This window comes from Microtus pennsylvanicus, chromosome 15, assembly GCF_037038515.1.
Source record: "Microtus pennsylvanicus isolate mMicPen1 chromosome 15, mMicPen1.hap1, whole genome shotgun sequence".
Lineage (NCBI taxonomy): Eukaryota > Metazoa > Chordata > Mammalia > Rodentia > Cricetidae > Microtus > Microtus pennsylvanicus.
The window spans coordinates 1,146,226-1,168,808 of NC_134593.1; the positions used below are offsets into that span (position 1 = coordinate 1,146,226).

A 22,583-nucleotide genomic window follows, 5' to 3' on the forward strand; every position below is an offset into this window, starting at 1 on the left:
TAGAACTCAGTCTGTACATCAGTCTATCATCAAACTCACAGAGATCTGCCTGCCTCTACTTCTGGAGGGCTGGGATCAAAGGCATGTGTCACCATTCCACCACCACCTGGCTTAAAACTTTATTTTACTAAATCTCAAAGTAAAAATGGTGTATAGTGAAAAAAGATTAAGCATATCCAGCTTGAGAGATGTGTAGTTCAATTCCTTGTCCCCATATTAGACAGTTTGTAACTGCTTATAACTCCAGGTCCAAGGGGTCTGATCCCCTCTCCTGCTCTCTGAAGGTACCTATACTCATGGGCACATACCTACGTGCAGACACAGAACACATATACATAATTTAGAAATAAAATTTAAAAATCCATTTTTCCAGATTTAATGCACTTTTATTTTTCTTGTATAAAAGCCCTATATGATAGCCACAGCTGGAGTCTTGGTCCTCTGAACAGAAACTGGTGTGGACTTTCACAAGATGCTCAGTAAATTCCTGATAAGGAGACTTGGTGAACACAATCTTTTTCCAGAGGTCAGGTCTTGGAGATGGCACCAAAGGTGGCCTTGGCAAAGTTGTCCAGGGTGGCTGTGCAGCCCCTGGCTGATGTGTAGTAGTCGTCAGTCAGCCAGTGCCTCTGGGGACAGGGCTGAGACACCAGCACAGCCACAGCAACCTGTCCCCTCGTATGGAACAGCGTGGGGCTTGCCACTCGCGTTCCCCCAGCAGCCTGTCCACTCGCATGGAACAGCGTGGGGCTTGCCACTCGCGTTCCCCAGCAGCCTGTCCACTCGCATGGAACAGCGTGGGGCTTGCCACTCGCGTTCCCCAGCAGCCTTTCTGCACAGGGACTATGGAAAGATGAAGATGATGCCTCTCGGATGGCAGTGCCTACCTCCTTGGGGCACTTAATACCAGGACCAAGAGTAAAAATCCATATTTTATAGCTAATGAAATATATCTTACAGATTATAGTATAAAATAGGAATTTTTTTCCTATGATGTTTTCAATTTTGCTGGAAAGGGGTATCTTGAGCATTTTGAAATACAAGTAGGGTATAATTGAAAACTAAAAATGTAAACTTTCAGGAATATTGTTTCTTTAAAATTGTTCAAGAGTTTAATTTGCATGGTAGGCTTTTATTTTTATGATGTATTTCTTATTTTCTGTGCATTGGTGTTCTGTCTGCATGTATGTCTATGTGAGGTGTCAGATACCTTAGAACTGGAGTTACAGATAGGTGTGAGGAGCAATTTGAATGCTGGGAATTGAACCAGGGTCCTCTAGAAGAACAGCCAGTGAGTGCTCTTAACCACTGAGCCATTTCTACCATCCCTTAGTAGGCTTTTTTTTTTCCTTTAAAAAGTTGGAAAAAAGGAGAGGGAGATTATCCCTTCTTTGTTTCTGCTGCTTAGCCTCTTTGGAGGCAATTACTGTTGGAAGTGTCTAATACCTCTTTGCAGAGATTGTCTTTTAGCAAATGATTAATTTTTTTTTCATTGCAGCTGGATGTGGTGATGCATGTCTGTAATCCCAGTACTTAGAAGGCAGAGACGGGGGGTTTCCATGAGTTTGAGGCCACCCTGGTCTACATAGACTACTAGACCAGCTGAGCCTTTATAGGTAGATCTTGTCTTAAAAATTAAAATAAATGTCAGGTATAGTAATGAATGGCTACAGTCCCAACACTTGGGAAATAGAGGCTGGAAGATCGGGAATTCAAGGTCATTTTTGGCTACAGAGCAAGTTCCAGGCCAGTTTGAGATACCTGAGACCCTGTCTCAAAAAGGCAGATGATTTAAAATGTTTATTTTTGAATAAACATTTTAAATAAAATTTTAATAAAAAATGGAAAATACAGTGAAAAGAGTTTTCTTGGCCCACCCGTTTCTCTCGTCAGACTGTATCTTATGTTCCCTTTAGGAAATAATGAATATGAGAACATTATGGTGGCCTGCCATCCCAAATGTAGTAGAATTATTAGGATAATGCATTAAACATGCTAAAAATTACACGTGCAGAAATCTTCAAAGTTGGGTAATATTTAGACAAGTTAGCCGTGTAGTACCTTCCCTTCCAAAATACCACCCAAAACGTGTGCTTTCACAACCGCTCTCGGTTTTCAAGAGCGATAGAAGCAAGGGCAAGAATGCACGAAACAAAAATTTGATTATAATTAATCTAAGAACATTTTGATTTCGGAATTTGGCAAGGAAGTTTATGAAACAAAGTGATTACAGAGTCAGTATGTGCTTGTTATCCCAGCTGGGAGGCTGAGGCCAAAGAATCGGGCTGTCCAAGCCAGCCTGGACCACATAACCACAATGAGGGCAGTCTGATGCGTGTGGTGAGATCCGGCTTCAGACAGACAAGACGGACGGATGGACGGACAGACAAAAAAACCCCACCACTAAACAATAACGACAACAATAACAACCATTACCAACAACAAACAACAAAAATGAAGCAAAACAAAACGTCTAGGACGTCTTGGAGCAGCACAATTTTGGGTTAAGTTGGCAGCAGCCTCGTCTCCGGGGACAGGTGGGCCTCCACAGCCCTAGATGTCGCTGTTGGTTTCATCGCGAGAATGGCTGGGTCTCTGTGGTTATAAAGTTGGGGGAGGAGAAGCCGATGGTGGCTGGAATGATGGCTGATGAAGAGGAGGAAGAGAAGAAGCACGTCTTGCAGAAACTGCAGGTGAGGCTGTGAGTTAAAACTTTCCTGGTTGCTCTGGAAGGGGGAGCGCCGCGGTCAGAGCAGGCGGCGGTGAGCAGGGCTCCCCGTGGGCTGCTCGCTGGGAGCCGGAGGAAGTCCGCCCACTCGGGATTCCTCGGTCACAAGTTGCGTGTAAATGGAGTGGCGGGTCGCCTGACGGTTAACGGAGTTGTTTTGGTCTCCACAGCGGCCATTTCTTTAGCATCTTTCTGCTGTGGACTTGGCAGCACTCGGTGATGCACTGCCGAGCGGACGCCCTGGTGTTAGCTTTAGGATTTACTCTGTTAATCTCCTAACCCCACCCCCTCCCCAGGTGGCTGTTATAGAAAAGCTGAAAGGACTTTTCGTCAAGTTTCTGTCTTTACTTTTGTTTTAATGATCAGCATTTTCCTTAAATCTTAGAAACTCAGTTTGTGCTCTAAGACATCCTGAAATTTAAACTATAACTATCCTTAAATACTTTTAACAGTTTGTTTGTTCCTTTTGAGACAGGGTCTTTCTGTTTTTGTAACTGGAACTGTTTTCTTCTGGAACTGGCTTTGTAGGCCAGGCTTCCGTGAGCCACCATGCTGGGCTATTTCTAACAACTTTTAAAGCATTGATCAGGTGTCTGTGTTTCTTGGGTGTGTTAAAATAACACTCAGCATGGACTTGATTGACCTTATTCCTTAGTGTGATTGGCAGAAATCAGATTTTTTCTCCCCGAGACAGGTTTCTGTGGGTATCCTGGGCAGTCCTGGAATTCACTATAGACAAGGCTAGCCTAGAATTGCCTGAGATCTGCCTGCCTCTGCATCTGCTTCCTGAGTGCTGGGATTAAAGGTATGCACCACCAATGCCTGGCTAGAAACCAGATTCTTGATCCTATCCTCAGAGAGATTTTATACACACTAAGTACATTTGGTGGTACAGAAAAACAAAACAAAACACAAACAAAGTGTTATGCCAAATAGTGTTTCTTGAGGCTGTTTGGAGTGGCTATGAATCACTTCCTCTTTTCACATGTTACTTGTGTGTAACAACTTATTTATATTGCTGTTGCCATCACAGAAAGCTACTCAGTCCCGAAAAACCAAATCAACTAAAAAATAGACAGTGAGACCTCATTCTGAATTTGCAGCCATGCTCATTGCGTGACAGTTGGTTGTGACTTTTGCTTAGAACTCTGTTAAAAAAAAATTCCAAAACTTGTATTCCAGAGACCATTTGACCATTTTTACTCTAGGACTTGTTGAAAATTCTGGCTTTATATATGTGTTCAGATCAGTCTCTGCAGGACTTGTGTTTCCTGGGTTTAAAAGCACTGTAGAAAGAAGGTGTCACTTGAATTACACACAGCAGATATGGATTCGTTAGTACCACGGTGCTATGTTAATTAGTTTAATCGCCCTATTTAATGAGAGCCTCTTGTGATCCAGCCCTGTTCTAATGCTTACACCCTTCCCTTGTGGAACCCACAGTGGTGATGCCAGTAGGAATGAATGAATAGGTCATATAATTTAAAATGCTAGGCACCTTGAAGGGAACTAGGAGTGACTGTGGGGGAGGAGGGAGCCCTGCTGTGGTTTAGGTAGGGTGCTGGTTCATTCTTTTTTGTCAATCAGACATGAGCTGGATCACCTGGGAAGGGGGAGCCTCAGTTGAGGAAACGTCTCATTTGGCCTGTAGGCAAGGCTGTGGGGGTTCATGATTGAAGTGGGAGGGACCAGCCCCCTGTGGGCAGTGCCTGCTTCAGGGACTGGTCCTGCACTGGGTCTGGAAAGCAGCTCGCCTCCAGGGTCTCTCCTTCAGTTCCTGCCTCCAGGGCTCAGCCTTGATTTGCTGCTGCGGCTTCCCCTGAAGGGTCATGATAATTTACAAGCTTTCCTTTCCTCCCCAAGTTGGTTTTAGTCTTTCCTTTTTTTTTTTCTTTTTATCATACAAACGGAAAGCAAACGGGACAGATAATTAGGGAAAGTCTTTCTGAGAACTTGGAGGGTAAGCTCCTATCCCGTGATGCTGAGGAAAGAGTCACTGAGGAGACTGAGGAAAGGATCCAGATGCAGGGTAGCGAAGGCTTCAGGGGCTGGAGGACAGTCCGTGGCCTGAGGAGCCGGTGGCAAGGAGAGTGAGAGGTGGAGTTTGGTGCTGTCTCGAGGTACTGGAGGAGAGATTTTATTGTCTGCAGTGGTGAATTCCTCGCGAGTTTTGGGGGAGTAGAAGCATACTGACCAGCTGAGGAGTTCTTGCAGTAGTTGGTCCCTTAAGGAAGCTGGTTTAGTCTAGACTGATAATAAAGCCAGGAGGGTGACCTCAGGGTGATAGCTGACATAATTAAATGGGATTGGACTGTGTGTTGGACTGTGTGGGCCTTCTGCTATTTGCCTTCAGGAAAGAATAGTGAAACAGTTTTCTGGCATGACAGGAGGACTTAGACGCGTTTACGTTTACTCAACGAGAAAATGCAAGAAGGACGCCCCAAATAAACAAAATCTCCACAAACTCTCCAAGGTCATCAAGTTCAAGTTGGTTGTGGTGGGAAGCAAGGCCATGCATCTTCATATATCAGCCTGTGAAAAAATAATGGATAATCGGTATTGTTAAACAAGTGCAGTTTTATTTGGGGAGTGTTTTTTTTTCGTTTCTTTCGTGTAAGTGCGTGCGTGCATGCGTGCGTGTGTGTGTGTGTGTTTGTGTGTGTGTGTATGTGTTTCTGGGGATGAGACCCAGAGAGCCTTATGTGTGCTATCTATAGCCACGAGTAAACAGTGCTTAAAAGTATATTTTATTGGAACCACCTCCCCCCCCCTTAGTGTTTTATTGCTGTGAAGAAGACACCATCACCACTGCAACTCTTATAAAGGAGAGCACTTAATTGGGGCTGGCTTACAGTTTCAGAGGTTTAGTTCTTTATCATCCTCGCAGGGAGCATGGGCACTCAGGTAGACATGGTGCTGGAGGAGTAGCTGAGATTTCTGCATCTTGAAACCTAAGAGCCCACCCCCAAAGACACACTTCCCCCAACAAGGCCACACCTCCTAATCCTTTCACATGGTGACCAGGCTTTCCAGTCTGAGCCTGTGGTGGCCATTCCTTTTGAAACCACACTCTCCCAGCTTTGTTTTTTGAAACTGTAGCCCTGTCTGTATTGGAGTGCACCTCCATGACTGAGATTTAAAACAATTATAAAAATTTTTTTTTATGGGGCCTGGAGAATTGGCTCAATGGTTAAGAGGACTTACTGTTTTTGGAAAGGACCCAGGTTCAATTCCTAGCACCCGCATGGAGGCTCCCACCTCCTTAGGCACCAGACACAACTGTGATCCATATACATGCCTGCATGCACCTGTGGTCCACATACACGCCTGCACGCACCTGTGGTCCACATACACGCCTGCACGCACCTGTGGTCCACATACACGCCTGCACGCACCTGTGGTCCACATACACGCCTGCACGCACCTGTGGTCCACATGCATGCCTGCACGCACCTGTGGTCCACATGCATGCCTGCACGCACCTGTGGTCCACATGCATGCCTGCACGCACCTGTGGTCCACATACATGCCTGCAGGGCAAACACGGTAGAGAGAAGGCCCTTAGTTTGTTCCCAGCTGCTCAGAACCGGAATAATCACACATAAACTATATTAATTAAATCACTGCTTGGCCCATTAGTTCTAGCTTCTTATTGGCTAACACTTATATCTTAATTCAATCCATTTCTAGTAATCTGTGTATTGCCACCTGGCCGTGGCTTAACGGGTAAAATTCTTTCTGGCTCTGGCGGGGCTAACATGGCTTCTCTCTGTCTCTGCCTTACTTTTCCCAGCTTTCAGTTTAGTTTTCCCTGCCTAGCTAGGTTCTGCCCTGCTATAGGTCCAAAGCAGTTCTTTATTTATTAATGGTAATCACAGCACATAGAGGGAAATCCAACATCAAAACACTCATATCCAGAAATTATAATATAAATTTAAAAAAATTATGTATTGGGATGCATGCCAGGACACATGTGTAGAGGTCAGAGGACAGCTTGCAGAAGCTGGCTGTCTCCCTTTACCATGTGGGTTCTGGGAGCTGAGCTCAGGTCGTCAGACTTGGCAGCAGACACTTGCCTTTACCCACGAGGCCTTCTCTCCTACTCAGAAGCCCAGCTTTAATGCTAAATTGCAAAGTTTTGGGGACCAGAATAAGCTAGAATGACGTTGGTTTTGGTTTATTTCAGGTCTCCAGGTGTCTCTCCCTTCTGGGATGTGAGTTGTGAGATCGGTACACATGTAGTGCTGAGGGACCAGTGTGGGACAGTTTGTGACCATGAGATCCTGCAGTCCTGGCCCTTCCTCCTGATCTGTAGCGTTCGATAGGACTGGGGACCTTCTGGTTGTGCTGTGCCTCGTGTGAGATAAGAGGCTAGGCCAGAGGCTGTGCAGTTGATGTAAAATCTTTCTTTTTAACGATTCTGTTTTGTCTTTTTTCTGTTTTCCAGGAACTGGTGGATAGACTCTACTCATTTCGAGACAGCTACTTTGAGACACACAGTGTTGAGGATGCGGGACGGAAGCAGCAGGATGTGCAGGATGAGATGGAGAAGACCCTGCAGCAGATGGAGGAAGTACTGGGTATGAGCGCCAGGGAGCATCCAGCCCCCTGCCCTTCACAGTGTGGTGTCCTGTGTGGGGCTGTAGGTTAGACCAGAGTGCTGCCATGTTCCTGTGTGGGATAGTGCTCTTCCACTGCAAAGGTTTGATTATAGCAAATGGCATATAAGAATATACCTTTTGTAATAATCTTAATATGCTTACCTGATTCTTCTGCCTCTATTTTTTTTTTCTTTTTTCTTTGAGACAAGGTCTTACTATGTTGCCCTGGTTGTCTTAGAATTTGAATTTAGACCAGGCTGGCCTTGAAATCACTTTTAAGTCTACTGCCTCTGCCTCCCAGGGCTGGGATTACAGGTGTGTGCCACCACACCTGGACGCTCAGGTGTTCTTGAAGATTCTGACTTTTGATTGGCTGAAGTCTCACCCTTCCCATGGCACGCAGTCCCTGCTGCCTGTTTCCTAAACTCAGCTCTGAAGTTTTGTTTCCTGAGGACTTTTTTTCCTTTTCTCCTGAGACAGGGTTTCTCTGTGTAACAGCTTTGGCTGTCCTGGAACTCTGTAGACCAGGCTGGCCTTGGACTCACAGAGATCTGCTTGCCTCTGCCTCTCAACTGCTGGGATTATAGGCGCCCACCACCCGGCTTGCCGAGGACTTTTAATTACTGCTTCTATTTATCTAGGAAATTCCCTTGCTCTGTTTAAATTGCTATTCTGATATTCATTTAACTTTAGTAGGTCGTATAAATTAAGAAATTCATCCATTTCCTTTTGCTTTTCCAGTTTGATGGAGTATAGAGTTTTAAAGTATGTCCTTATGATTATCTGGATTTCCTTGGTGTCTGTTGTGACGTCCACTTTTCTTTTTTCTTTTTTTTCTTTTATATTTTGTTTTTTCAAGACAGGGTTTCTCTGTAACATTGGAGCTTGCTCTGGAACTAGCTTTTGTAGCCAGCTGGTCTCGAACTCACAGAGATCCACCTGCCTCTGCCTCCCAGGTGTTGGGATTAAAGGTATGCGCCACCACTGCCCAGCTGTATTGTCCACTTTTTATCTATAATTTTATTAATTTGGATCTTCTCTTTCTGTCTTTTAGTTAATTTGGCTAATGGTTAATCAGTCTTACTGATTTTTTTTTCAAGGAACCAACTATTATTTTCATTGATTCTTTGTAATTTATTTATTTATGTTTTTGTTTCTGTTTTGTTTATTTCAGTCCTGAGTTTGATTATTTTTTGCTATCTGCTCATTTTGGGTGTTATTTCTTCTTTTTGTTCTAGAGCTTTCAGGTTTGTTGTTTCTAACCTGAAATCTTTCTGTTTTTTATAGGCATTTAGTACTATAGCACGCCTCTTAGAACTGCCTTCATTGTGTCCCACAAGCTTGAGTACACTTGTTTTCATGTTCGTTCAGCTCTTAAAGACTTTGATTCCCTCTTCATTCTCTCTGGACCCACTTTCACTAAGTAGTGAATTTGTTCAGTGTCCATGAGTTTGCATACTTTCTGTTGTTTATCCAGCATTAGTCCGTGGTGGTCAGATATAGGGTGCAGGGTGTTATTTCAGTTTTCTTACATACATTGAGATTTGCTTTGTGTCCGAGTATGTGGTAAGTTTTGGAGACAGTTCCATGAGGTGCTGAGAAGAAGGTATATTCTTTAATGTTTGGGTGGAGTGTTCTGTAATTATCTGCTAGGTCCATTTGATTTATGACATTATTTAACTCCAGAATTTCTTTATTTATTTTTTTGTCTAGATGGCCTGTCTCTTGAAAAGAGTAGGGTATTGAATTTACCCGCTATCACTGTGTGCAGGTCACTATGTAATTTTAGCTGTGATAGTGTTCTTTTGTGGCCCTTATGTTTGGTGCGTATGTGTTTAGGATTGCAACGTCTTCCTGGTGGACTTTTCCTCTGATGAGTGTGTAGTGTCCCTCTCCATCTGGTCTGATTAGTCTGGTTTGAAGTCTATTTTGTCAGACACTAAAATGGTTATACTTGCTTGCTTTTGGGATCCATTTACTTGGAATATCATTTTCCCATCCTTTTTTCCTGAGTGATGTCTTCTTTGATGGTAAGGTGTGCTTCTGCGATGCAGGAGAAGGGTGGAGCCTGTTTTCTAGTCCAGTCTGTTAGTTTTTGTCTTTTTAGTAGGGAATTGGTATGAGAGTCATCAATGAGCAATGCTTTTTGATTCCTGTATTTTGTTGTTATGGTGTGGGTTTTCCTCTTTTGATTTGCTGTTCTGAAATTATTTATTCCTTTTAATTTTTGGGGTATAGTTAGAACACTCTACAGAGTAATGTTTTTTCTTTTAGTGCCTCAGTAGAACTGGAATGGTAGGTAGATACGGCTTAGATTTTATTTTAATATGGAATGTTTTTCTTTCTTGTATTGTGATTGATAGTTTTGTTAAGGATAGTAGTCTGGATGGGCATCTCTGGTCTTTTAGAGTTTGTAGAATATCCTCCCAGGTCCTTCTGGATTTTTGGAGACTCCATTTAGAAGTCAGGCTTTATTCTAGTGGGCCTGCCTTTGTATATTACTTTTTCCTTTTTCCTCGTGGTTTTGATATTTTTTTTTATTCTGTATATTTAATGCTTTGATAATTATGTGTTTTAGTTAGGGTTTCTGTTGCTGTGAAGAGACAGCATGACCATGGCAACTGTATAAAGGAAACCATTTTGATTGTGGTGGCTCACTCACAGTTCAGAGGTTTAGTCCATTGTTGTTTTGGTGGGAAACAGGCAGATACAGACAGACATGGTGTTCTTATATCTTGTTAGACAACAGGAAGTGGTCTGATTCACTGGGCGTGGCTTGAGCATATATGAGACCTCAAAGCCACTTCCACAGTGACACATTTCCTCGAACAAGGCTAGACCTATTCCAACAAAGCCACACCTCCTAATAGTGCCACTCCCTATGAGATTACAGGGGCCGATTACATTCAAGCCAGCACGTATGTGGTGTGGAGGATTTCTTCTCTGGTGCAGTTTATTTAGTCTTCTGTATGTTTCTTGTACTATGGTAGACACTTCCTTTAGTTAGGGGAAATTTTCTTGTATGGTTTTATTGAAAATATTTTCTGTGCCTTTGATCTAGGTTTCCTATTATTTGTAGATTTGGTCAGGGGGAGCAAGCTAAGGGATAGGGTCTGCACCAAGAGTCCCCAGGGAGTTGGAAGTTTGATAAGAGGAGGAGCTCCTGAAGAGTAAGAGGAGGAGTATCCCTGGAGAGAAGGGTGAAGTGGCTGGGTGAGCCCTGGGCCTGCACACAGAGGTGGAGTCGGGTGGGAGGAGGGGCACCTGCAGGGAGGGCAGAGATGGTACTGGAAGGTAGTGAAAATCTCCCACTGGGGGTCTTTCTAGGTATTGGTGGCTGACACAGAGGAATGGGAATGAGCTGGAAGGCAAGAGAATTCCCAGGAAGGAGCAAAGTTGGTCTGCACTAAGGCTAGGTGGTGTCTCCAGCCATGTATCTGTGAAGGAAAAACACTCCCTGGTTTTTCACCGCCTGATCTTTACCCCTTCTTCCTAGGTCCTGTCCAGGGTGAGGCCCAGGCTCTAATGCTGAAGGGGAAGGCCTTGAATGTGACTCCTGAGTACAGCCCTCAGGCTGAGGTGCTTCTGTCAAAGGCTGTGAAGCTGGAGCCTGAGCTGGTGGAAGCCTGGAACCAGCTGGGTGAGGTGCAGTGGAAGAAAGGGGATGTCGCCGCTGCCCACACCTGCTTCTCAGGAGCCCTCACCCACGTGAGCTGCCAGTTCCCCATACAGTTGGGAAGTAGGGGATTCCTTTGGTTCTTTGAATTTCTCTCCAGGAAGAATAGCAGATTAGAAATGAATCTGAGCTAGGAGAATAGAACCAGAAGGGAGGACGGATGGGGATCAGAGGAGAAAACTGAGGTCAGTGTGGACCTGGAAAGGGGAGGGAGAATCAGGGCAGTTGAGTGCGTGTCTCTCCATTTGCAGTGCAAGAACAAAGTCTCCCTGCAGAACTTGTCAATGGTGCTTCGGCAGCTGCAGACCGACTCCGGAGATGAGCATTCTCGTCATGTCATGGACAGCGTCCGGCAGGCCAAGTTGGCTGTGCAGATGGATGTTCTTGATGGCCACTCCTGGTGTGAGTGTTAGGAAAAGACATCCAGGCTTGTACAGTAGCGGTTCTGAGCCATGGCTGCGTACTAGAATACAGTAGTGGTTCTCAGCCGTGGCTATGTACTAAAATCATTGGGAAGCCAGCTGTGAAGCCCTAAGCTTGTTTCTTTTTTTTTTTATTATTTATTTATTTATTTATTTTAAATATTTATTTATTTATTATGTGTACAATATTCTGTCTGTGTGTATGCCTGCAGGCCAGAAGAGGGCACCAGACCTCATTACAGATGGTTGTGAGCCACCATGTGGTTGCTGGGAATTGGACTCAGGACCTTTGGAAGAGCAGGCAATGCTCTTAACCACTGAGCCATCTCTCCAGCCCTTCTTTTTTTTTTTTTTTTTTAAACTTTGTGTGTGTGCATGTGTGTGTGTGCACGTCCATGCACACGTGGAGACCAGAAGATGCTGTTGTATCCCTAGATACAACATATCAATACAATGCAATACAACATATGCATTGAGTCCCCGATGTTTGATGGATGCCTGGCTGGGATCTAACCTCTGGCCCTATGTGCTGCTTGCACTCCTCACTGCCGAGGTGACCTGCAGCCCCTTGTTTTGATGAGCAGCTGTTGGAGCTCTTGGAGACTTACATTTCCCTTTAAGCAGTGCAGGTGTCCTTGTTTACCTTCTGTTGCTGCAGTAAACGTGACCAAAAGCTACCTGGGGAGAAAAGGATTTATTTCAGCTTATCACCGTCCACTGTAAAGGGAGGCCAGGCAGGAACTCGAGGCAGGAACCTGGAGACAGGAATTGAAGTAGGAAGGCTGCTTACTGGTTTGCTTTCCAGTGTCACGGTTAAGCACCTACCTGTCCAGGTGTGGTGCTGCCCACAGTCGGCTGGCACACTTCCCACATCAATCATTAATCAAGAAAATGGACTGTGGACATACCTGCAGTTCAATTGGATGGAGGCATCTTATTGAAGATGAATTATTAAGAATCCCCCTCTTCTCAGATGACCCTAGCTTGTGTCAAGTGATTCCCTCCAAACCAAACAAACAAAAATCAACATAAGCACCACCCTTTCCCCCACTAAAACTAGCACACAGGGCTTTTGTAAAATCATTGGGAGTTCAAGTTTCAGTTTATCTCAGTGGAATTTGAACTAATCAATACAGTGTAATACCTGGTTTGGGTGAGAGGTAAGGCTTTTCAGAAACAGACTTCTGAGTCTCCGTGCTCAGGAGGTAGAGGCAGGTGGATCTTTGCTAGTTTGAGGCCAGCCAGGGCCACATTGATGACTTCCTGACTTAGGGGGAAAATGGCTGGTGACATGGCTTAGTGGTTAAGAGCACTGGTTGGTCTTTCAAAGGATCCAAGTTCAATTCCCAGCACCTGTTTTACAACTCACAACTATCTGTAAGTCCGGTTGCACAGGATCTGATGTCCTCTTCTGACCTCCACGTATTGCGTGGTGTGCTGCATTGACATACACACAGGCAAAACTCACATGCACAGACAGTAAAAGTAAGTGAATGTTTTTTAAAGAAAAGTTTGGAAGCACAAAACCTTACAAGACCCTACCCCTCCCTGAGGATGTATAGTAGTTAATGGTTGTTGGCAGAAGGAGAGACATTTTCTTCTGTGTTGTGACCACTGGTAAGGTTCCCATACCCCAGCAGGTTAAAATAAGCAGATTGAAGGAGAGGTGTTGATAGGGAAGAAGGGGGATCTGTGGACGTGGACGTGGGACAGGAGAGGGATAATGAAGTACATACGTACAATTAAAACATATTCTATGTGTGTATGGATTATTAGATGCAATAATGTATGCTAACAAACACTTTAAACATGCAGACTCCTGAGAGCTGCTGGTCGCATCTTGGACTGGGCTCTGAGATGGTGCACTGCTGTTGCTCTTGCAGATATCCTGGGGAACGCATACCTTTCTCTTTATTTCAATACTGGCCAGAACCCTAAGATCTCCCAGCAAGCCCTCAGTGCCTATGCTCAAGCAGTAAGTACTTGGGATCCCCAGGGTGGATGCAGAGGCAGCGACTGAATCAGGAGTAGTGCTGGCAGAGATGGCTCACAGTTCACGTGTCTGCATGGGGACTTTAGATGTTAGGGATGGGGCCTTGAGTTTCCTCGGTTTCTTACAGGCACCCGTAGTGGAAGCATGGAGCCTGTCCTGGCATGCTCATCTCTTCTTAGTAGGGCAAAAAGCTTAGTAGAATAATGCTTGCGTAATGTTTTTTTTTTAAAGATTTATTTATTTATTATGTATACAACATTCTTCCTCCATGTATGCCCGCACGCCAGAGGAGGGCACCAGATCTCATTACAGATGGTTGTGAGCCACCATGTGGTTGCTGGGAATTGAACTCAGGACCTCTGGAGGAGCAACCAGTGCTCTTAACCACTGAGCCATCTCTCCAGCCCTGCTTGCGTAATGTTAAAGGGAAGGGAAGCTCTGAAGATTAGGTAGTGGCTCCGGGTCTCCCGAGGTTAGGCTTCAAGATTAGGTAGTGGCTCCGGGTCTCCCGAGGTTAGGCTTCATGTTTGCAGGGAGCCACACAGTGCAGCTCACACATGCTCTGTGTTCTAAACTGTGCTTATGCTGAGGACACTCTCTTGGGGGTTGGCTCCCTGAGGCTTAGAGTGCCCTTTCTTCCCTGTTAGAAGGCTCACTCTTACTTTCAAAATGCTGTTTATGTAGCCTTCCTATTCATCCCATCCTTTGCGTTCAGGTTCTTTACACAGCGGCTGTTGACCTTCCTCAGCTCTCTGCCCCTTCTGGAGAGAAAGAAAGCAGCTATTGTGAGTTCAGACCCGTGATGCAGAGACTGCCCAGAGGTTTACCCCAAACTGTGCATTTATTATTTTATAAACTGGGTCTCAATGTGAAACCCTGACTGTCCTCAAACTTAAGATCCCCTGTCTCTGCCTTGTAGGGGCCGGTGTTATAGACGTCCGGCCTTCTACGCTAATTATAAAGTTTTGTGAATGTTTACATTTTTAAGAACATGCCTTCAAAATTCTGTGTTTGTCCTCTGCTGTATCGTTTTTGTTTAGTTTTTCTAGTTAGGGGTTCTCTGTGTAGCCCTGGCTGTCCTGGAACTCTCTCTGTAGATCAGGGTGGCCTCAGACTCTCAGAGATCCACCTGCTGTTGCCTCCCGAGAGCTAAGAATAAAGGTGTGTGCCTCCACTGCCCGGCACATAGTTGTTTTTGATTCTTAACTTCGTCTTCTGCATTTAAAACATCTTTGAAGCAGCTGTTTGCGTGGTCTTAGTTCGTGTTGACTTGCTTATGCTGTGCCTAGGTAGTGAACATAGTTAGAAACATCAGCACTGTGGTTTCTCCCGCGTTTCTCTGCGGGTCAGAGCTGAGTCCTTCCTTCAGAGTCAGAAGTGACTTACTGTGTCCCTTGAAGGAGCTGGACAGCACCATGACTGCCTTATAAGTCATGCCTTAGCCTTTCCTCGTTTGTACCTGTGTTACGACTTAATTCTGAAAACTCAGAATTCGTTCATATTTTTATCTTTTATCTATTTTTGTAATATTGTGTGGGTTAGTATGACCATATTTTAAAGTTGTACACAGTCAGTCAGCTTTGTATCTCTGAGGCTTCAAGAGGGAGTGGTGCTCCATACGCTTAGTTACCTACCGATGAGCTGAGCGGCAACATGGGTGCAGATAGCATTTCGGCTCGGAAGAACCTCAGGTCTCTTCTGAGATGAAGTCTGCAACGTGTTAAGCTCGGGCGTCCTGAAAATTGAGTCAGGATGTCATTGATCTTTTTATCCCGTTGCAGGAGAAGGTTGACAGGAAAGCATCTAGCAATCCCGACCTTCATCTCAACAGGGCAACGGTAAGACCTGGGGGTGGGGCTCATCAAGTACAAAGGACACACAGGGCCCGCAGAGATGGCCGGGAGGCTCTGACAGAGGACCTGGTTTGGTGCCTAGCCTTGTGCGGCTCTAATTCAGTTCTAGGGAACCCGAGCATCCCCATGGCACACACACACACACAAAGGCAAAACACTTATAAAATAAAATGTCTTCAAAAAAGACAGCCGAGCCTTAGCTTCTGAGGTAACTGGCTGAGTTACACAGAGACAAAGCTGGGCACAAGCCATGAGAGGACAGCCCGATTCTGCTTAGGAAGAGCTAGCTGAGTCTGACCTCAGTGTGAACTCAGTGTAACCCCAGGAGTCACTTGAGGGAAGGAAGGGACTGGGGCAGATGGGGAGGTGGCTTAGGAGAGTTCCGGTTTTAAGTATGAATAGAATGACATGACCCAGCATGCTCCACAGCTTGAGAGCTTGTGAGTTGTGTCCTGGAACCGAGTTTGTCTTTGCACTGTCCTCACCTTGGCCCAGAAGAACGGGGCCCAGTATAGGACAGGAACATGACTGAGGGGTACAGTTGTCCTCTGACGGAAACATGACAAGGGGGTACAGTTGTCCTCTGATGGAGACATGACTGAGAGTGTACAGTTGTCCTCTGACGGAGACATGACAAGGGGGTACAGTTGTCCTCTGATGGAAACATGACAAGGGGGTACAGTTGTCCTCTGACGGAAACATGACAAGGGGGTACAGTTGTCCTCTGACGGAGACATGACAAGGGGGTACAGTTGTCCTCTGATGGAGACATGACAAGGGGGTACAGTTGTCCTCTGACGGAAACATGACAAGGGGGTACAGTTGTCCTCTGATGGAGACATGACTGAGGGGTACAGTTGTCCTCTGACGGAAACATGACAAGGGGGTACAGTTGTCCTCTGACGGAAACATGACAAGGGGGTATAGTTGTCCTCTGATGGAGACATGACAAGGGGGTACAGTTGTCCTCTGATGGAAACATTACAAGGGGGTACAGTTGTCCTCTGACGGAAACATGACAAGGGGGTATAGTTGTCCTCTGATGGAGACATGACAAGGGGGTACAGTTGTCCTCTGACGGAAACATGACAAGGGGGTATAGTTGTCCTCTGATGGAGACATGACAAGGGGGTATAGTTGTCCTCTGATGGAGACATGACAAGGGGGTACAGTTGTCCTCTGACGGAGACATGACTGAGGGGTACAGTTGTCCTCTGACGGAAACATGACAAGGGGGTACAGTTGTTCTCTGACGGAGACATGACTGAGGGGTACAGTTGTCCTCTGACAGAGACATGACAAGGGGGTACAGTTGTCCTCTGACGGAGACATGACAAGGGGGTACAGTTGTCCTCTGATGGAGACATGACTGAGGGGTACAGTTGTCCTCTGACGGAGACATGACTGAGAGTGTACAGTTGTCCTCTGACGGAGACATGACAAGGGGGTACAGTTGTCCTCTGACGGAGACATGACTGAGGGGGTACAGTTGTCCTCTGACGGAAACATGACAAGGGGGTACAGTTGTCCTCTGATGGAAACATGACAAGGGGGTACAGTTGTCCTCTGACGGAAACATGACTGAGGGGTACAGTTGTCCTCTGATGGAGACATGACTGAGGGGTACAGTTGTCCTCTGATGGAGACATGACAAGGGGGTACAGTTGTCCTCTGATGGAGACATGACAAGGGGGTACAGTTGTCCTCTGACGGAAACATGACAAGGGGGTACAGTTGTCCTCTGACGGAAACATGACAAGGGGGTACAGTTGTCCTCTGACGGAAACATGACAAGGGGGTACAGTTGTCCTCTGACGGAAACATGACAAGGGGGTACAGTTGTCCTCTGACGGAGACATGACTGAGAGTGTACAGTTGTCCTCTGACGGAAACATGACAAGGGGGTACAGTTGTCCTCTAATGGAGACATGACAAGGGGGTACAGTTGTCCTCTGACGGAAACATGACTGAGGGGTACAGTTGTCCTCTGACGGAGACATGACAAGGGGGTACAGTTGTCCTCTGACGGAGACATGACTGAGGGGTACGTTGTCCTCTGACGGAAACATGACAAGGGGGTATAGTTGTCCTCTGATGGAGACATGACTGAGGGGTACAGTTGTCCTCTGATGGAGACATGACTGAGGGGTACAGTTGTCCTCTGATGGAGACATGACTGAGGGGTACAGTTGTCCTCTGATGGAGACATGACTGAGGGGTACAGTTGTCCTCTGATGGAGACATGACTGAGGGGTACAGTTGTCCTCTGACAGAGACATGACTGAGGGGTACAGTTGTTCACTGTAGTGTTTCTTCCATGTAGGTTGTTTGTTTATCCTGATAATCTGGGTTACTTTCCTACAGTTACATAAATATGAAGAGAGTTACGGGGAGGCCCTAGTGGGTTTCTCCCAGGCGGCTGCACTGGACCCTGCATGGCCAGAGCCGCGGCAACGAGAGCAACAACTCATGGAATTCCTCACTAGGCTAACCAGCCTCCTGGAGAGCAAGGTGAGCTGCCAGTCACTTACAAAAGGAGTACGTTTAGGTGGTAATGGGTCAGTATGCCAGCTTCCAGCTGGTCTATTTCCCTTTCTATTGTAGGGAAAGACAAAACCCAAAAAGCTCCAGAGCATGCTGGGAAGCTTGCGTCCAGCCCATCTGGGCCCTTGTGGTGATGGGCGATATCAGTCAGCCACTGGGCAGAAGGTGACCTTGGAGCGCAAGCCCCTGAGCTCGCTGCAACCTGGGGTGAACAGCGGTGCTGTGGTCCTGGGGAAGGTGGTGTTCAGCCTGACCGCAGAGGAGAAAGTCCCCTTGTGAGTTTCATTTCCTTCCCCATTAACTAATTGTTCTCACTTCCTGGCTGGTAAAGACATTATACACATCATCGGCTTTCACTACTGCTCCATGTGCAGGCCTGTCTAGGAGATACCAAGCAATCTCTTTTATTATTATTGTTATTTGACAGTAGTACAGTTCTGTTATATTTATTTATCTTATGTATGTGTGTGGCAGTGCACGTGTGCCTGTCTTCATGTGGCATTCAGAGAAGGACCGTTTCTTCCAGCGTGTGGGTCCCATCAGATGTGGCCACCAGGCCTGGCAGCAGGAGATTTAACCCAATGAGCTGTTTTGCGGTGGTGTTTATCTGACTCCTGCTAGATTACTTATGGGTCATTTATAGCTGGATTAGGATCTTGCTGCTAACAGTGCTTGATATGTAGTAGTTAATCAAAGTTTGTGGAATCAACCTACATTGATAGTGACTGCAGAGGGTTTGGTTAAGTAGACGTTAGTTAAATTGATAGACCAGGAAGAATGGTCCAGTTCATTATTAGCGTTTATTGAATGACCTCAGTGCATACGCGTCCTGAGTTCTCAGTAGAGTGACGTGATTATTGAGCCTTGTTATTGTTTCCTAAAGGCATGAAACCTAAGATAAATGAGGATTCAAATGTATGTAGTGGATAATAGGACTGGTAGATTTCTAAGTACTTTTGCTCTGTTTTAAAACCACTGTTTCTATTCTTTCCTGCCCACAAACCTTTAATGTTTTTCTCTCCCTCTCTACCCCACATCAACCTGGAAGCACATTTGGCCTGGTGGACTCAGATGGGCCTTGCTATGCGGTGATGGTGTATAATGTGGTGCAGAGCTGGGGCGTGCTCATTGGGGACTCCGTCGCCATTCCGGAGCCCAACCTGCGGCATCACCAAATTCAGCACAAGGGAAAGGTGAGTGATGTCCAGGAGTCTGTGTAACTCACAGGCCCCGGAACTCTCTTTAAAACAGAAGTAGAAGCCCTGTCTCCAAACCCTCCCTCTCCCCCAAAAAACCATTAGAAGTAAAAGTAATGCATGTGTATAGTGTGTATATATTATCTACACATGTGTGATATGTATGTTGTTTACATGTATACGATATATGCTTTACATGTATATATGTATATGTTATTTACACATATGTGTGCTTTTACGTGTATTATTTACGCACATGTATCCTTGCATGTGTAATATGTATTTGTACTTATACATAAATATGTATATATAAACATGTACATCTATTTACATATATAAATATGCAAATAGATCACACACAGATATTTACTGTATTTGTTGTAAAGGAAACTACTCATATGCAAAAAGGAATTAAAGAATGGGCTGAAATATCTCCTGGGTATTCTAGTGAACACATCTCAGTTTGTTTTTGAGACAGGATCTCTCTACATAGCCCAGGCTTCCTAGAACTCACTGTATAGACTAAGCTGAACTCACAGAGGTTCTGCCTCTGTGTGCGCCACCACGCCTGGCATATATATATATATATATATATATATATATATATATATATATATATATATATATTCATATATTACTGTATTTTAATGTGGATGGATGGTTTGCCTGCATGTATGTATTGCATCATGCATGTGCTTGGTACCCTTGGAGGCCCTGGAGCTGTGAGCTGCCTGATGTTGGCTCCTCTGGAAGAGCAGTGCGAGCTTTAACTGCTGCCCATCTCCAGCCCTGTAATTTTCTTCTGAACACTGAAACACAGTTAGTGACAAACTGGTTAAAAGATAATAGCACCAAAAATGTATTCATTTGATTTTTACATGCATTTTACTATAAGTTTATCGATTATGTTTGCATATGAATTGCTTTTAATACCCCCTATACTTGCCCATATTCTTGTTGGGACTTTGTAAAAAAAATAATACTTGTGAGAATTTTACTGTTTCTTAAAAGAGCCTGTTCCACAATGTCAATCAAGCGTTTCCTGAGGAGGCGTCTCCAGTAGGCCACTCAGCTCAGCATCCTTCTGAGCTGGTACCTTTCCTGTTATTAGGACAAGCGCTTAAATTCTTTTACATAGCTGGGCGGTGGTCGCACACACCTTTAATCTCAGCACTAGGTGGGCAGAGGCAGGTGGATCTCTGTGAGTTCAAGGCCAGCCTGGTCTACAGAGCTAGTTCCAGGACAGGCTCCAAAGCTACAGAGAAACGCTGTCTCAAAAACCAAAATTCCTTTACATTGTTCGTTCCTCATTAACATAAAAGAAGTATTCTTAATTTGTATTTGGCACGTTAATTTGGGGCTTTACAGACTAGCAAATTCCCGTGGTTCTGGCTGGCTACTCTCTCTGTCTAGAAAGAGAAGGGCAGATTCTCAGAGAGCTGATGGTTCCCTTTTCTCAGGCGGTGCAAACAGTTTACTCTTTTTGTCATATTCTTGTAATCACATTATTGATGCTCTGTCGGTCTCAGATTGTCTCCTTTGCTGATTCAGTTTTCTCCAGTGTAAGACAGAGATAAGGGGCACATGTGCGGGGGGCGGGGTAGACGGCTTAGGCTGCTTTGCTGACCTGGTCTGTCTTTTCTAGAACTACTCCTTCTCCAGTGTTCGCGTGGAAACGCCCCTCCTGCTGGTGGTGAATGGAAAGCCACAGAACTCCAGCAGCCAAGCCACCGCCACCGTGGCTTCGAGGCCACAGTGTGAATGACCTGGTGGAGGGAGTGTTGTGAACGGAGACTTCTCTTCTCCCTCTTCAGAGCCATTACCACCATGTTTATTCCCCTGCCTCTTCAGCTGTGCTGACTACAGGAAGAACGAGCACTGATGGACCCGTTAGGGGAGACTTTTCCCCAAGTCCTGAGATGTTTTGACAGTTCCCAAGATCCCTGTTCTTCCCTCCTTTCTGAGTCTCATATGTATGTATATATCTTTACTATTTATTGCCAAGGGACTTAACTTTTTTATGGCTTCATTTTCGAGCTTTTTTTAAAAAAATTTTTAGATTTAAGTTCTGATGGGTGTGGTGGGAGGCAGAGGAAGGTAGATCTCTGTGAGTTCAAGGCCAGCCTGATCCTGCATAGGGAGTTCCAGGCTAGCTAGGACTACATTGGTGAGACCCTGTCTCAAAAAGTTCTTTCTCTTCCTTAGGGCTGGAACAAAATTAAAATTGTTTGGGAAAAAAATTTACATTATAGTTTTGTCTCCTTATTTTCTCCTTTTATAAGGGTTCTAAGGGTTCTTGGTTTTAAGATCTCTAAGGTCTGTTGGAATAACACTGCTGTTTTTGGGTGTTAATACAGAATAGTTTATCTGGAATTACAGGCCATTGAGAGGTGGGGACTGAACTCAGATCCTTTATGTGAATCTTAACTGCTGAACCAACTACCCAGGCTTAATATGTTTATTTCTTACTTTGTGTGTGTGCTGTTTGACATACGTGCAGCTGGACATGCAGCTGTATGTGTGACACATGATGTATGTGTGAGTGAAGAGGAAGAAGCCAGAGAAGGGTGTGGATATCCTCCCCTGCTTTAGTGTCTCTCGCTGAACCCGAAGCTTGCTGTTTTGGCTACCTGGGCCATCAGACTATTCAGATCTACCCGTGTCTACCGTTCAGTGCTGGAGTTCCAGGCACATGCATCTGTGCCAGGCTGTTACATGGATGGTGGGGATTTGAACATGGGTTCTCATGCTTGAGAGCAAGCTCTCTTAGCATTGCTGTGTTTTCATTTGTTTGTTTGTATGTTCTTTCGTCCTTCCTTCCCTCCCTTCCTCTCTTCCTTGTAAGGAGGCCTGCTTGTTTGTTCCTGGCTGCACAGCCCTGAAATAATCACACAGAAACCATATTATTTGCAACACTGTTTGACCAATAGCTCTAGCTTCTTATTGACTAATTCTTACATCTTAACCCATCTTCATTAATCTGTGCATCACCACGAGGTCGTGGCCTACCAGCAAAGTTTCAGCATGTCTGTCTCTGGTGGTGGCCCCATGGCTTCTCCCTGACTCCACCTCCTTTCTCCCAGCATTCAGTCCAGTTTTCCCCACCTAGTTCTACTCTGCCCTGTCAGCAGGCCAAGACAGTTTCTTTATTCATTAACTGTAGAAGTTAGCTCCATTTGGGAAATAGCCAGGCTAGCTAAAAGATAAACAATTATATTTTTATTTATTATGAGGGGAAAACTTACAAAACAGGAATGAGAAGTTCAAGCTCAGCCGTGCTGCAAGGGAGCCACAGAGAGTGCACCTGGCCACGCACCCGTTTTTCTCTAGGTCCAGAAAGCCACGCCCTAACTTGGTCCCACCTCTCAGAGATAATTGGTTAACAAAGCTTCCCCATCACCTCCCCCTTTTGTCTAAACAAGTGCAATCCAATACAAAACTAGATACAATAGGAACAGATATCAAGTATAAAATTACAAACCCAAAAAAAAAAGGGCGGTGGTGGCGCACGCCTTTAATCCCAGCACTTGGGAGGCAGAGGCAGGCGGATCTCTGTGAGTTTGAGACCAG

General features: G+C 45.3%; 1 protein-coding gene across 2 annotated transcripts; it reads left to right on the forward strand.

The window, feature by feature from the left end:
• The first annotated feature begins 2,591 nt into the window (after positions 1 to 2,591).
• Positions 2,592 to 21,257, forward strand: Ttc5 (tetratricopeptide repeat domain 5). Of its 2 annotated transcripts, XM_075949463.1 has the most exons (10): positions 2,592 to 2,693; positions 7,176 to 7,308; positions 10,826 to 11,037; positions 11,257 to 11,407; positions 13,311 to 13,402; positions 15,202 to 15,258; positions 17,638 to 17,784; positions 17,878 to 18,092; positions 18,866 to 19,010; positions 20,659 to 21,257. In XM_075949463.1, the coding sequence occupies exons 1-10, from the start codon at positions 2,628 to 2,630 to the stop codon at positions 20,776 to 20,778; spliced, it is 1,338 nt and encodes a 445-aa protein (XP_075805578.1). In that variant the 5' UTR covers positions 2,592 to 2,627; the 3' UTR covers positions 20,779 to 21,257. The 2 variants fall into 2 exon arrangements, with proteins under 2 accessions (XP_075805578.1, XP_075805579.1); XM_075949464.1 differs by lacking the exons at positions 2,592 to 2,693; positions 7,176 to 7,308; positions 13,311 to 13,402 and having other exon boundaries at positions 10,846 to 11,037; positions 20,659 to 20,924.
• Positions 21,258 to 22,583: the final 1,326 nt, after the last annotated feature.

Coding starts and splice junctions, on each gene's coding strand:
- Ttc5 (XM_075949463.1), top strand. CDS start 2,628: ATGGTGGCTGGAATGATGGCTGATGAAGAGGAGGAAGAGAAGAAGCAC. Junction 2,694..7,175: donor ACGTCTTGCAGAAACTGCAG/GTGAGGCTGTGA, acceptor TCTGTTTTCCAG/GAACTGGTGGATAGACTCTA. Junction 11,038..11,256: donor TCTCAGGAGCCCTCACCCAC/GTGAGCTGCCAG, acceptor CTCCATTTGCAG/TGCAAGAACAAAGTCTCCCT.